The 14,425-nt window shown below is 35.8% G+C and overlaps 3 protein-coding genes across 4 annotated transcripts in view; 2 read left to right on the top strand and 1 right to left on the bottom strand.

Moving 5' to 3' along the window:
- Positions 1 to 748, top strand: part of LOC111631624 (protein spire-like) — a 28,347-nt gene extending 27,599 nt beyond the window's left edge. For both annotated transcript variants that reach the window (XM_023375911.1, XM_023375910.1), the window contains one exon: positions 371 to 748. In XM_023375911.1, coding sequence (XP_023231679.1) covers positions 371 to 388 — 18 coding nt within the window. In that variant the 3' untranslated portion in view covers positions 389 to 748. The remainder of the gene's footprint in view (positions 1 to 370) is intronic.
- A 383-nt stretch (positions 749 to 1,131) lies between these two features.
- On the bottom strand, positions 1,132 to 10,706 carry LOC111631626 (cytochrome b-c1 complex subunit Rieske, mitochondrial-like). Its single transcript, XM_023375913.1, has 3 exons — positions 10,466 to 10,706; positions 4,880 to 5,023; positions 1,132 to 1,751 (listed from the first exon to the last, which is right to left on the bottom strand). The coding sequence occupies exons 1-3, from the start codon at positions 10,653 to 10,655 to the stop codon at positions 1,285 to 1,287; spliced, it is 801 nt and encodes a 266-aa protein (XP_023231681.1). The 5' UTR covers positions 10,656 to 10,706; the 3' UTR covers positions 1,132 to 1,284.
- On the top strand, positions 6,206 to 7,547 carry LOC111631625 (histone-lysine N-methyltransferase SETMAR-like). Its single transcript, XM_023375912.1, has one exon. It carries the CDS (start codon positions 6,208 to 6,210, stop codon positions 7,276 to 7,278), a length of 1,071 nt encoding a protein of 356 aa, XP_023231680.1. The 5' UTR covers positions 6,206 to 6,207; the 3' UTR covers positions 7,279 to 7,547.
- Positions 10,707 to 14,425: the final 3,719 nt, after the last annotated feature.

Here is a 14,425-nt window from a genome sequence, read left to right as displayed (position 1 = left end):
TTGGAACTTAATATTTCGATACTCTTGATGGCATCTCCTGGTTATTATCCAGTACAAATTGCACCTCCTTAGTACAGTGTTATTGTCGCATACCCATTTAAATACATTTTTATTTAAAAATGCATGCAAGTTTTATGGTAGATGCCAACTTATTCAAAATAAAAGATTTAATACAGTACTTACATAGTAAAAACAAAATCATCACAATAACAATTTTAATACATAGTTTGATTTGTTTGGACCAAGCACTTTTTAGTGTTTAGTAAGTGTTATAAGGCATTATTATTATTCCTCTTTACTATTGTTAAAACAATGTATTTGTGTTTGCCAGAAAATCCTTCCGTTACATATTTACATACAAAAATTGCAGTTTGGTGGTTCGGCATAAGAAGATTCCAATAATTTTGTATGTGTGAAAAATGTGACAGAAGGACAATAAACCATAAGAAGGTAATTTGTAGATTGTAAAGACCCAAACTGGATAAGGAAAGTTAAGTATGTTTACCTTAAATTATTATTAAGACAATATTTCTTGTGTCTAATGAATAATAAAAAGTTTGTAGTCTTCCTTTAAAATTATGGCTTGTCGAAATGTCGACAAGCGTACCTTTATGTTAAGTTTGCAGAGAATATTTTAGTGTTAAACGCATGCTGCGTTGTTGTGTATTTTACATTGTTGATCGACATCACGTTTTTTTCGTATCAAAGTTTGCATAATTTATTCTAATGTTTTACGGCTAGTCAAAAATAGCTCCGACTAAACTACTTACAGTTTCCGTTTCAATGGGTCGAGCATTCGCCGCAGTTCGGAGTCTCCGCTATTTTTGACGGAAACGTCATCTGGTGCCATATTTAACACAAAAAAATTATTTTGCCGTGTGCGGGACGCACAGTTCTTTATTTATGGTCGATAAGTGTTAACAAGAAATGTGTAAAAATTTATTAACTAGTCTATTGCCAAAATCCATCTACATGTACAAATCCAGAATAACTGTTAAATTATTTCTGAAATAATAATATATGTATATTTGATGACTTTAAATTAATAAACAAATCGTGTAATAAAAACACAATTTATGTATATAGTATTTATGTAGTTAATGTTTTAATTCAATAAAATGTTAAGTTGCATTCAGTGTGTCTAAATTACATTTTATTGTCTTATAAATGGAGTTTTCCGAACGGTGCTCGTACATTCGAGGATTCCTGTACAAGAATTTGACCTACCTTTATTTTAACAAAAACTAAATAATTAACACCTCACTTTTATAACTTATTATGTAATTAACCGACCAGTAGTGTCACGTCATCGGTAAATTCGTAGTACGGAATTTCTAGATTGAGGGGTGCCGGCCCCTTGCGGATTCTTCCGGATGCATCGTAGTGAGAACCGTGACATGGGCAGTAGTACCCTCCGAAGTCTCCGGCATTAGCAATTGGAACGCAGCCCAGGTGGGTGCAGACTCCTATCAGCACAAGCCACTCCGGCTTCTGAACTCTCTCGCTGTCGTGCTGGGGATCGCGGAGTTGGGCCAGGTTGACCGCGCACTCCCGCTGAATCTCGTCTGGGGTGCGATGTCTGACAAAGAGGGGCTTTCCGCGCCACTTGAAGGTGGCATTCTTTCCTTCCGGTATGTCGGACAGTTTGACTTCGATCTTTGCCATGGCCAGCACATCTGCCGAGGCGCTCATGGATGACACCAAGCCGGTCACGATGGCTTTGGCCGAATATGCTGCTCCTAATCCTCCGACTGTAAAGAAACATTTTATGCACAACTGGCTTCCATTACATTATTACTAGGGATGGGGAGAATCAAGGATAGAACATTTACTGAAAAATTTTTATCTTCAACACAAACAACTTCAGACTAGCAAAAGGCAATGAAAAAATACCCAACATTTAAATAAGTTTATTTGAAATTAAACCCATATGTAATAGTCTGATTCCTTTTTTCCAAGGATTTCTGTTTCTACTGAATGTGTGGCCCCACAATTACATTCATAAGAACTGCGTCGACCACTTCTGTGTAGCAGTGGTCGACGCAAGACCACCAAACAAGACACATTTGTATGCTAAATTTTGAATATTTAAAAAAATTGCCATCGACAAAACTAAGACATTATTACTAATAGTGGAACTCAGAAATGGCTGTTATGTACTACAGGACTTTGTACCTGGTTTAAAAGATATAACAGATTTGATAAATGTCATCCGTCTCGAAGTGTTGGTAGTAAATAACGTCTTTATGAATGGATTAAAATCCAATAATAGTGTGGGTAAACTACTAGTGCAGACATTAATTACATAGGTAAGTGTCTTATTATATCTGTAATAGAACAAAGATTTTGATTGCTGTTCATCGACTGCCTCCAGAAGAGGTAGTCGACAGGCAGAATTATAAGATATGAAACCATAAAATCATCCATTTGCAGTCTTATGACGTTTAAAACACAATTCGATCTCTAAACAAAAATCTTCAGAATATTTTTATAAAATGGTACAGTATTACTATTTGCAGCTCCTCATTCCTGGTAAAATGTCTTCCTTGAAGAGCTTTTTTTAAATCTGCAAACACAAAATAGTCAGATGGATTGAGATCAGGACCATAAGGCAGTTGCGACCATAAGGCAGTTGCCACCAAAAGCCATGGTTCCAAACAATAGCTTGAGTAAGTGCCACAATGACGACAGGTGCACTCCTCTTGTTAATTTTCCTCATCATTTTTTGTATATCTTTGTACACAACTGATGTAATAACATTGAATAGTATTTTGCACCTATAGTAATATTTCTTTAAAACCCACTATCAATATGCTCTCACATTCAAAAAAACAAAAAAAACAAAAAAAAACAATTTGGTTGATGGCAACACTAACGTTTTGGGGCTCCCTCTCGTGCTCTTTGCCATGTCATTGACTCCATTTTGGAAAAGGGATCATAACAAAGGACCATTAGATTTCAAAAAGTCAACTCCACCAGTTTTATACAGGTCCAAAGTAGGTTTTGTACATGGCAAAAAGAAGTTTGGGAGACCATCTTGCACCAACTTTTCTCATGCCAAGATGCTGGTGAATTTGATATCTCACCGTATTTCTATGCCGACAATTGGATTTAGTAACAGCTGTAAATGAGTCTTTACTTTGTCTTTCAAAAAAAAAAAAAAAACACAAATTTGACCAAACACTGACTAACAACAAATGAATGAATCAAAATGCTACAGCTACAAGGCCATGACATTTCCAACTTCCAGCTAAATAGAATTGTTTTCAATTCCCTTTAATTTGTGTTTGTTTATTTATGCTAATGGAAACTTTGACTAATACTATATTATTTTTGCAAACAAGAGCAATTAAAATAAAGCATTGGCAGAACAGAAATACAAAATAAATTAGTAAATAAACAGGAAAATAATTTGTCAAAAAAAAAAAAATGTAACCCACCTTCCCTGCAAAAATAAAAATTAATTTTAAAAAAATTTCATAAAAAGAAAAGAATCGAGATTTGAACTCCAAATAACCGTGGAATACAGACTTAAGCCACAATGTAATCACTATACCACTACCTCTAACGGAGAATATAAATCCAACAAACTCAAAATTGGTTCCTTTATCTTACAACTGTTTATGCTTGAGGATTTCAGATTGTTACACAAGTTTAATTTCACGTAAAATTATTTTAACTCTCAAACCTGTTGCCTTTCAAGCATCCCAACTCCCTCGGACAATCATCTATAGTGTTAAATTAATACGTAATTTGTAATTAATAATCTAAATTTTGTTTATTAATATGTCATCGCCATATGCTACTCTTTCATTAATGATAATGTGTGATATTGCCATAACCATATCATCAGCAGAATGATATAACGTATATATCAGGTCGTCAAGGATGAAATTTGTAGGTAATAATATTGTCAACCGTTGAGTCTGACCCATGCCTATGAATTATCATTGAAGTTTGGTGTTAGCAAACAAACAATATTAACTCATTTAGCTTAAATCGGTAAAATGAAAAAGTTGGATAAGGGGGTTCCACATGAACTGAATGAAAAACAAACAAAAACATTTGGAAGCTTGCTTGATGTTTGCTTTCTTGTCACAAATCTGATCCATTTTTGAATCAAATTGTCACTTGTGATGCAAAATGAATCCAATATGACAATTGCAAATGTTCAGCACAGTGGTTGGACAAGGATGAATCACCAAAACATACTCCAACGAGCAATATTCATCAAAAGAAACTGATGGTGAGTGTTTGGTGGTCTAGCGCAAGTGTGATCCATTATGATTTCATGAAACCTAGCTCATCAATCACAGCAGAAATATACTGCAACCAACTGGACGAAATGATGCAAAAACTTAAAGAAAAAACAGCCTAGAGTGGTCAACAGATCGACTCCTATCTTATTGCATGATAATGCTAGACCATACACTGCACAAATGACTGGCAAATCTACAGGAATTGGAGTTGGAAATTCATCATCATCCTCCATACTCATCAGACCTAGCCCCCCACTGATTACCACTTCTTCTGCAATTTGTACAACTTTTTAATAGGAAAACAATTTAATTCCTACAATGCTATAAAACTGGTCTTTCAGGAATTCTTTGACTCTCGTCCGCCAGGGTTTTATACCACTGGCACGAACAACCTGCCACTTAAATGGCAAAAGTGTATAGACAATATGGGTGCATACTTTGACGAGTAAAATAATTCCTTATATTTGTAAATTATCAACCAACTTTGCCTTTTTTCCACAAATTTCATCCTTGGCAACCCGATATATATATATGGCATTATTTATCAATGTTTGTCAGTAAAATTACAGAAGAAAAAGCATATTTTAGTATTGATATAGATAAATATGAAATTCTGTTACCTCCCAAAATTACGTAGCTGAACATCTTTCGCGAATCTTCCGTCTCCCGCGAAGGCTGGTAAGGATTCTGGTTACTGGGACGACGATACGCAGAGAAATCGGGAACTTTAATGTCAGTGTGTGACAGTCTGATTTGGGACACGGCTGGAAAAAAATTGCAAAAATCATAAATTTTAAATAATAAGCTTAATTTAAGATCATAAACAACACATAATACAGGGTGATTTAAAAGCCTACATACAAAAGACACTTATATCATATACATGCACTTGTGATGATGAGTAGGAAAGCATTCGTGTGTGCAATTCAGCTAAACGACTGCATAATTTTTATGCGGCAATTTAGCTAAATCGACTTCCATCCTTTCAATTTATTGCTATTAAATTATTTAAATATTTCCTATGAAGTATGTTAATTATTTAGATTTATTAGAAATGAGGTTGTTACAGCATAATTAAATATTTCAAGGCGAAAACATCCCATTTGTGTAACATTACACAAGCTTATGTATTGTTTCGTATAAAATAAGTTTTATTAAAATATAAAGAAATGGAAAATTACGCAAATAAAATGCAATACTTTGAGAAGATTTAATTGTACATAAATTATAATAAATCTAAAAAGGTGAACTCGCATATTAAAGTTGACCTTTACCAAAATTGTGCATTGTGTAAGCCCCTAACACTGCTAGTTTGCATCTGTAGAATCATAAACAAGTGGTTGACAAGAGCAATTATACTAGTTAAACATCTACAAAAATCCTTTGTGCCGGCACTTAAACATTGTGGTTTATGATCAACAACCCACTCCAAGTAATCAAAAAATTAGTTTAATTATTGGGTCATTGCAAACGAAATTGCTGTTTTTTAAAATTTAAACTTTCCACCTTTGTAGTTCAACTTGTAGTCCATGTGAACAGTGCTGTAAGAGCAAATTGGTAGAAGTCTGTCTTGTTCTTCAGACTTTTTGCCAACAAAATATCACTTTTTTTATACATTTGGATAGTTTTTTGGCAAGGAGTCAAGGAAAAGGATGCAATAAAAAGTACCTTTAACGACTTTTTTGGCTTCTCATTCTTGTGATTTCTATCTAATTGATGTTAATGCATTTCTATTGCGTTGGGAAAAGTGTATTAATGTTGGTGGAGACAATTTTCATTGAATATACGAGGCGTGTTTTTAAAGTAAGTACCGTTTTAATATAACGCCGCTGGAACGCTGCAGTCGGCACTTAGCGCATGCGCGCTGTGTACCTACATTTGTTGGGAAGCCACAAACGCCATTACGGAGCCAGTCCACTGTGTTTACTGTTGTTTGTGTGTTATTGAAATGCCGCCGCTCATTGAGAATCCCGCCGACTGCGAAGTGCGTGCCGTTATTCGTTTTCTCAGTGCTAAAGGCTCGAAAGCGGCTGAAATTCATCGCCAAATCAGTGAAGTTTATGGTGAAAGCGTTATGAGTGAAGGAATGGTACGAAAATGGGTTAGGGCCTTTAGTAATGGCCGCACAAACATTCACGATGAGGAACGAAGTGGGCGACCTTCAGTCATTATCGACGATTTGATTGAAAAAGTGGACTGTAGAGTGAAAGAGAACAGACGATTCATGATTTCATTTTTATCTAAAGAGTTTCCTGCAGTTTCAAAAAGTGTTCTCTATGAAGTTGTGACTGGACGATTAAATTATTGGAAGTTGTGTTCCCGTTGGGTGCCAAAAATGTTGACGGAGGAGCACAAAACCAAACGTTTGGCCAGTGCATTGACTTTTCTTGAGCGCTACAGTGATGAAGAAGATGATTTTTTAAGTCGTATTGTTACAGGCGATAAAACGTGGGTAGCCTACGTTACACCGGAATCAAAGCAACAATCCATGGAATGGCGACATTCATCATCTCCAAGGAAAGTCAAGTTCAAGCAAACAATTTCTGCTCAGAAAATCATGTGCACGGTGTTTTGGGACAGATACAGAGTGTTGCTTGTTGATTTTTTGCCTCATGGTGAAACGATCAATTCAGCTGCATACTGTGAGACTTTAAAAAAACTGCGCCGTGCAGTACAAAACAAAAGGCGGGGCTTACTGAGCAAGGGTGTCGTTTTGCTCCACGATAATGCTCGTCCACATACGGCAAATCAAACTCAAGACCTAATCACATCATTTGGCTGGGAACAATTAGACCACCCTCCATACAGTCCCGACCTAGCGCCGAGTGACTATCATTTGTTTCTGCATTTGAAGAAGCATCTGGCAGGGCAGCGCCATAACAATCACGACGAAGTCAAAACGACCGTTCTGCAGTGGTTGTCTCATCAGGCGGCAACATTCTTTGAGGATGGAATACAAAAGCTGGTCCCACAATACGATAAGTGTCTCAATATTAATGGGAATTATGTAGAAAAGTAGTGTAAAATATGGGCTTTCACATAAATAAAAATTTTGTTAAAAATGTCTGCTTGTTTTTTTTATATTTCAAAACGGTACTTACTTTAAAAACACGCCTTGTATAAGTTTGAAATTAGCAATTAACAAATGCTCAAAGTCAGAAGCGAAGATCTGCCATTTCATTTGCAACAATCTAATATTTTTAAAGCAATGAACATCTCAATGATATGAATTGTTTGACCAAACCATTCAAGAAATGACCGTACCACACAATGCACACTAAATGTGTTTTAGATTCATTTTTGAAGTCACTTAGTAGTATTGGCGATGTCATGTAATTCAAACTTCTATTTTGTATCATGAGACACCAGAAAAAATATCCTAGGTTTGGGAATTAAACCTATAAACACAGTCAATGGAATTAATATGACAATGAGCACCAACTACAGGCTCGGTTATCTCATTTGGCCATTGAAGTCGAGAGAGACGATCGACGGAACTGGTCATCGACACATTTGTCTTAATTTTGGCAGCAGCACAAGTTTTTTTTAGGCTTTCTACACCTCTGCTACTACATTGAATTTGTAAAAATCTACACGAAAAAACACCAGAGCAGCATCTCAAAACAGTGCTTAAAATCTAGCATCTTCCTCTTACAAAAGGACACACTAAATGTGACTTTATAAATGCAAAAATGTTCAGTAAATCCCTCAAACTTTCTAATTAGTGTAATCAATAAAAGAAAATTATATTATATTCACTCATATTTCTTATTAAAAATTATAATTAAATAACGCTTTTAACCCACAACATAAATTAAGTATAAATTGAATAGACTAATGCATATAGCTATAATGAAATTGAAGGGCTTATCATATCCCGGAATGGCTGGAACAAAATTAGATTAAATTTTTACAAAATAGCCTTTAATTATCTACAGTCAAGCTTTAGAATGCATTTCGGGTACATAGACCCCTCATCAGCCTAAATACATCCATTCAGTATGACACAAAATTTATCAAAACCATCATAACTTAATTAGCAATTCCATAATAGTTAATATAAGAATTATCTTGATTATGAGATGGGATTTTAATGGCCCTACATCTTTAAATGTAAGAAAAACTTTGGTTATAAGAGAGAACTATAGAATAGCGTCATTCAATATTAAAAATACGTATCCTTCGATAAACTTAGAACCGATTTTAAACACTGTCTTATTTACAGTGTAATGATTGGGTTAAAAAACTGGTAGAGTTTGTGTTGAATAACGATTACTTTGAATTTCAGGGGCAATATTACAGGTAATCGGGAATACCAATGGGATCATGCATAGGACCCAGATTGGCAGAATTATGCACGATGATAATTGATAAAGAGATTAATAAAACACTAGATATAATCAGTCATCAAAGATGCGTTGACGACTGTTTCATTGTTTACAATGAAAGGATATTACACACGGATCTATCTATAAACACAATTAACTTAGTAAAAACATCCGATCTGAAAGTAAAAAAGAAGTAGGCAATAGCCTAAATTATTTAGATGTCACTATAATTAGATTAAATTGTAAATTAGTGTTTAAAAAATACGTTAAAGATGTACTTAATTTTATTTGAGTAAGTTGATGTTTATGAGTTTGTTCTTTTATTAACAGTAATATGTGAAACAAACTGAGTGGTATCTATCCTAATGTAAAAGTAATGATTGGAAAATTATTTTATAATAAATGGTGCTGTTACTCTGAAATTAAAAAGAAGAAAAGTGGAATTTGTCATTTCCAGATTCAGTGCAATTTGTAATGGAAAATTTTATTCTTTGGTACTTATTAAGTAAAAATTTAGTCTAATTTTATTCCAGTCATTCCCGGATATGATAAGCCCTTCAATTTATACTTAAAAATTATTGCACAAAAATAAGTAAAGATTATAATCTAAATACTTCAATTATAAAAGGCAAACCTGTAAGTTAATATACTACTACTCTTATAATTTGTAAAAGCTTTCCAGCAAACGTCCAAGCATGTAAATACCATAGTACTTTTAACCACACCGGAAACTTGAAATGTGGGTAAGTGTCATTCACCCCTCCCCAACTGTATACCCATGCATTCAATTATTTTCAGTATGTCACACTATTGTTAATAAACTTTCATAAGTATTTCAAATATCACAAGTGGAAAAAGAAAGCACGGCATCTTAATCCAAAACAACCACGGTTTCCAGTTTTATCCTCGGTCCACATTGGATCGGTTAATTGGGGTCATACTATTTATTAACTCGCAGAACACACCATATGCTTCCTACACAGCTCAGCTACCAGGACGAAAGTCAATGTTTACAACATGCAATTATTCGCTAATGCATACTCAATACAGATTCGACAACAATGCAGATTACACACTTCTCTATTCATGCATATATATTAAAAGTTCAAATTAAGAATGGAAGTTTTGTAGAAGTAATAGACAAAACAAGAACACAACGTTTACCGTCTGGCATCCAAACCCTCATTCGGAACTGCAATTTTACCACGAGTTGCCGGGTAGAAATCACTTTTGTACAATTTCACCTCCGAACGATGAGGTCGGGACCTTATCGGAGCCACAGAAGTCAAAGGAACCAAACCTCTACGCACCACCCTTTGCTAGATACGGTCCTCCAAAATCGGCCTACTTCCAAGACACACACAATGAGGAATCATACCGCATGCTCCACTAACATTATCGCATTTAACCATTTAGCCCGTGCGATTATGTCAGCTTTGGGTAGCCCGCTCGACCGTTTTTAAGTACTCGACATTATATCACTTGCACCGAAGTGCACGACTACATGCAGAGCACGGGTCGAGGCGAGCAACGGAGAACGGACAGTAGTCCCAATACACGATGAAAACGACCTTCGGAAGGGAATATCTGGCAAAAGATTGCACGTACGGGCACGGTTCCTTTGACTACTTTGCCAGTGCAGAGGGAGCCTCTAACTCTGGGGGTTACAAATCCTCATTCAGAGTTTACATCTTACCATTAGTTATACACAGAAGACACCTAAAAGTCACTTCTATCAAAGACATAAAAAGTGCGTTTGCAAAAGTATCGGCAAACGTTTATACGACATTTTTACACGATATAAATAAATTTTACCGCGCATTGAGTGCAATTCGAGTCGGAAATTAAATTTAAAAAATGAATTAAACCGATGTTTACCAGAAACTGCTCCAGATACTGCCAATGGGCCATTCTTTGGGAAGATAGGAGCCGGTTGCGGCTGTTTTACCACCAGTAATTTAGGTTTAACTGCAACGGCAGAGGAACATGGCGACGACAGAGACACGACCGAGTTCGAAGTAGCCTTTAAATGACGATTTAAACGGCAAGACTTCCCTATGAAACTCATCTCTACTAGTTAAAGACCTTCGACGGTCGTAGGACAGATCTAAACTGCCAAATGGCGGAGTTTGGCGTTATATTATAGCCCAAAAATAATTGGAAAAATCTTAAAAATAACTCCTCGATGTGTCTAATTAATTAATTTGTCGTTTAGAAGTATTAAATTAGATTAATATAAATAAAATGTGCTTAAGGTACTTTTATTTAATTAGAATTTTTTGGCTTGAATCTTGTGAATCTATTTAAAGACAGTGTTGCCAACTTAAGTGTTTAAGTCCCCCTAAATTTAGAGGGAAATTCAACTACATAGCGTGTTTGTTTGTTTAGTTATGGCAACGCAACACTTGGGCGATCTGCCTAGGGGGATGCCTTCGGGGAGGTTTTTTAAAGGGAAACTGGCCCGTTTAGGTGTTATAGACGTGATAACTCCAAACCCGGATAACTCCAAGTGGCCAGCCCGTCCGAGCGAAGCGCGAACCCACGACCTCACTCCCAGTGTTCAGGGTACGAAGACCGCTTGGCCACTGGTAGGCCACTACATAGAGTGGCCGTGACCTTAGTCTTTAGATTTTATATTAAATTTTCAACATTTAAATATTCAAATTAGTTTCGCCAAATCGTTTAAATTATTATTCGAATATATATATATTAAATTATCAAAGTTTATAAGGTAAAACCCGCGTACCGCGTGAACCGGAATGCCACCGTACCGAGTATTCCCGGTTTGGCAGGTTTCCTTTTGAACAGGTTCTACCTTTATAACGTTTAGCACCCGAAGTTTACATATCCGTATTTGAATGAGACGACAAATTTCTTTCAAAACTCGAATATTTTTTATTAATAAGGATCATTTCTGGGGAAAATTCAATATTTATAATTCGATACGTAACCACAATACCGTCGTCAAAAAATTCTAATATTATGCTTACGCGACTTGCTTGTTACGCGGTCTAAGGATTGGAGTATTGTTATTTAATGGCGTAAGGGCCTCTGTGAACCGTGCCGGATCTGCCATACGGTTAAGAATTATATTTTGCCCGACGCATGAATAATTAATTAACAGATTTTCAGACTATTTACTCGCGTAAACGCTAACTTTTCGTTGGCAAACGCACGGACTAGGGACCTAAACACGACCTCTAACGTAAAATATTCGACTACTTCTTACCAACGCTCTTTGAAGGGTGCGTTCGTTAATAGCGGTCGCTCTGCGTCTCCCGCTACTACGAGAGTGCGTTGCTGTTTATAAACATTTAGGAACTACAATGAAAAAATAAAAAGATGGCGGAGCCAGTACTATCGATAGTGTCGTGATGGAGAGATCTACGATTTTAAAATATACGTTGTTAGAGACAAAAAAGCACGAAAAAAATTAGAATGTCAGCTACCATTCGGAAAAAATTCGAGTTAACACTTCCATTACCGTGTGCTTTTAAATCTTCTAAATTTTCATTCATAATGGACACCGAAAAGAAACTATCTGAACCACGGAGGACGACATGTTGCTTTCCATCGTAAACTACTACTACGAGCGGCCGTTTTTGCCGTTCGACGGCGCGCACTCCGGCCGGAATATAAGAACGCGCGCGGAGTTACTCGGAGAAATAAACGAACGTACTCTAAGCCAGATGCACAGGCCTGTAGTACAACGTAGGCCGCGCTACAAAACTGCGAGCTTCTATCTTCTCCGCTAGGGGCGCCCTTAATCAGTACTGCCTAGAGCCCTCTATAAACGGAGTATGGTCAACTGGGGGGTCAAAATATGATTGGATACTGCCGATCACGTGGTTTATGGACGCCATTATGAGGCCAGCTTCCGATCCGCTATTTATTACCTATTTAATTGTACATTGCACATTAATAAACTAAGGCTAAAGTGTATTAAGTCTGTTACATTTTAGCCTTTATAAGTTTATTGGTTTAGTGAGATGTGAATATTTACAATTAACTCTCATAGGCTCATTTTGAGAAAGATCAGTATGAGAATCACAGGAAGGATGGAAGAAGATTGCCGAAGCGTGATGCAGTGCCTACACTTTTTTCTCGCAGACCCGCACCTAAGAGAAGATGCTCTGGACCAAAAACAGGGCATAGAAACAATTGTGAGCGTATAGATCCGACCTTGGACCACAGTTATGCTACAAATTTATTTCCTATGACATATATGCAGCCCACTAAGGTATATTTATAATATAAATTTAAAATATCCTTATTAAATATTCTATTTTTTCTTATTGCATACTTTGTTTCTTTTTGAAGAAAATGGTGATGACTGTAAAAGCACGAATGGAGACGAAGATAATGAGACATCTGGTCCAGTATTTCGGGACTCCGGTAATCTCGTTAGCCAGCCACTGTCACCAAAATCAAAACAGATTAATGAACTGAAATCTCAATCGCATAATGCGTTACATAGAGTTAAAAGAGTGCAGAAAAGTAAGGAGGATCTCTACGAAGAGATAAGAAAATTAAAAGTCTAGAGTCAACACACAGAGTACAAACATAAAATTAATTTTCAATCCCGATCAAATGAAAACCCTTGGTAACGTGTCAACACGAGGAATAAAATGGCAAAATAATACGATAAGAAAGGCTCTGCAGTTAAAATCTGCTTGTGGAAGATCAGGCTATGAATAAACAATATTTAGTGATTATGGGTGACTTTCAGTGGCATGCCATGACATTTGATGATAGGGAAGCTGTGTTTCTATAAGAAGCCGACTTCCAGGGGCAATCAGTTAATTCTTTCTTTAAATGTATTTTTAATAGATTATTTATCTGGCGTACTTAATAAATAAACAAGTTCAATATAATTACCTCTGATATTAGATCCAATATATTCCCTATGCCCTCTAAATGCTAATTCTTGCTTTGATAAAAACATATATTATATCTAAATAAATAGATGTTATATCTATTAACCGTAACTATCTCGTTATAATTTTCAATATTTATTTTATATTATTTACTAATGTTAAATTCTATTCCGCTTCGATTTCCAAATCGCTTCAAATACGAAAGAATCGACGATTTTTCGTGTTTTTTGCCAGCTAAATTGTCAAAGACATTCTTATTCCACACACTAATTTCATTCGAAAATAGTAGGCGAGCCAACAAAACAATTTTTGCATTTTTATGCATTTACGGAGCCATTTTATCGCGAAAATGTCGAACAAATTTTTTTATTATTGAATTGTTTACATTTAACTTAGGCATTGGCCTTTCTCTTTTAATAATGTTTTCTTTTTCATTATATGATCTCGAGCCAAAACTTTTTTAAAATAAATTTTCAATATCGCAATTACATTCCGAATCGCTAGCCACGATATAAGGGCTAAAATTAAAAATAAAATTATAAAAACTTACTTGGTGAAATAAAATGTGTTATGGATATACATACCTGGTACAAAACCTTCTTCAATTGTATGAATATACTTTTAAAGAAAATTATAATTAAATATAACTTTGTAATGAAACGTACATGAAAATAACATAAAATATTCTTTACTCTTTAAATCTTAACCACTTAGTCAAATAGCTCCCTACGAGTGGAATCAAATGTATATGCACGCGAGCTGCCAAATCCCGAGGGTGCCCATACCGGTCAATCTCAAATGCATGTTTATTCGCATCACTAATATACCTCAAAAAACGCTACAGGGTTCTTGTAAATTTTAAATTTTGCACATTTCGTCACTTCCTGTGTTATTTGTCCTCTCCGGTGGTTTGTACCCGCCTCTCTCCCGCCAGACCGCATGAGAGCGCTCTGGCACTCCA

This window comes from Centruroides sculpturatus, unplaced genomic scaffold (genome assembly GCF_000671375.1).
Source record: "Centruroides sculpturatus isolate CEXI.00-Female unplaced genomic scaffold, Cexi_2.0 scaffold719, whole genome shotgun sequence".
Lineage (NCBI taxonomy): Eukaryota > Metazoa > Arthropoda > Arachnida > Scorpiones > Buthidae > Centruroides > Centruroides sculpturatus.
This window is presented reverse-complemented; position numbering and strand designations above follow the sequence as displayed.

What these genes read in the sequence shown, in the direction of transcription:
- LOC111631625 (XM_023375912.1), top strand. Translation starts at nt 6,208, where the DNA reads ATGCCGCCGCTCATTGAGAATCCCGCCGACTGCGAAGTGCGTGCCGTT.
- LOC111631626 (XM_023375913.1), bottom strand. Translation starts at nt 10,655, where the DNA reads ATGAGTTTCATAGGGAAGTCTTGCCGTTTAAATCGTCATTTAAAGGCT. An exon ending in AGTATCTGGAGCAGTTTCTG is followed by an intron (nt 5,024 to 10,465) that starts GTAAACATCGGT and finishes ATTTTTTTCCAG; the next exon opens with CCGTGTCCCAAATCAGACTG. An exon ending in CAGCTACGTAATTTTGGGAG is followed by an intron (nt 1,752 to 4,879) that starts GTAACAGAATTT and finishes GTTTCTTTACAG; the next exon opens with TCGGAGGATTAGGAGCAGCA.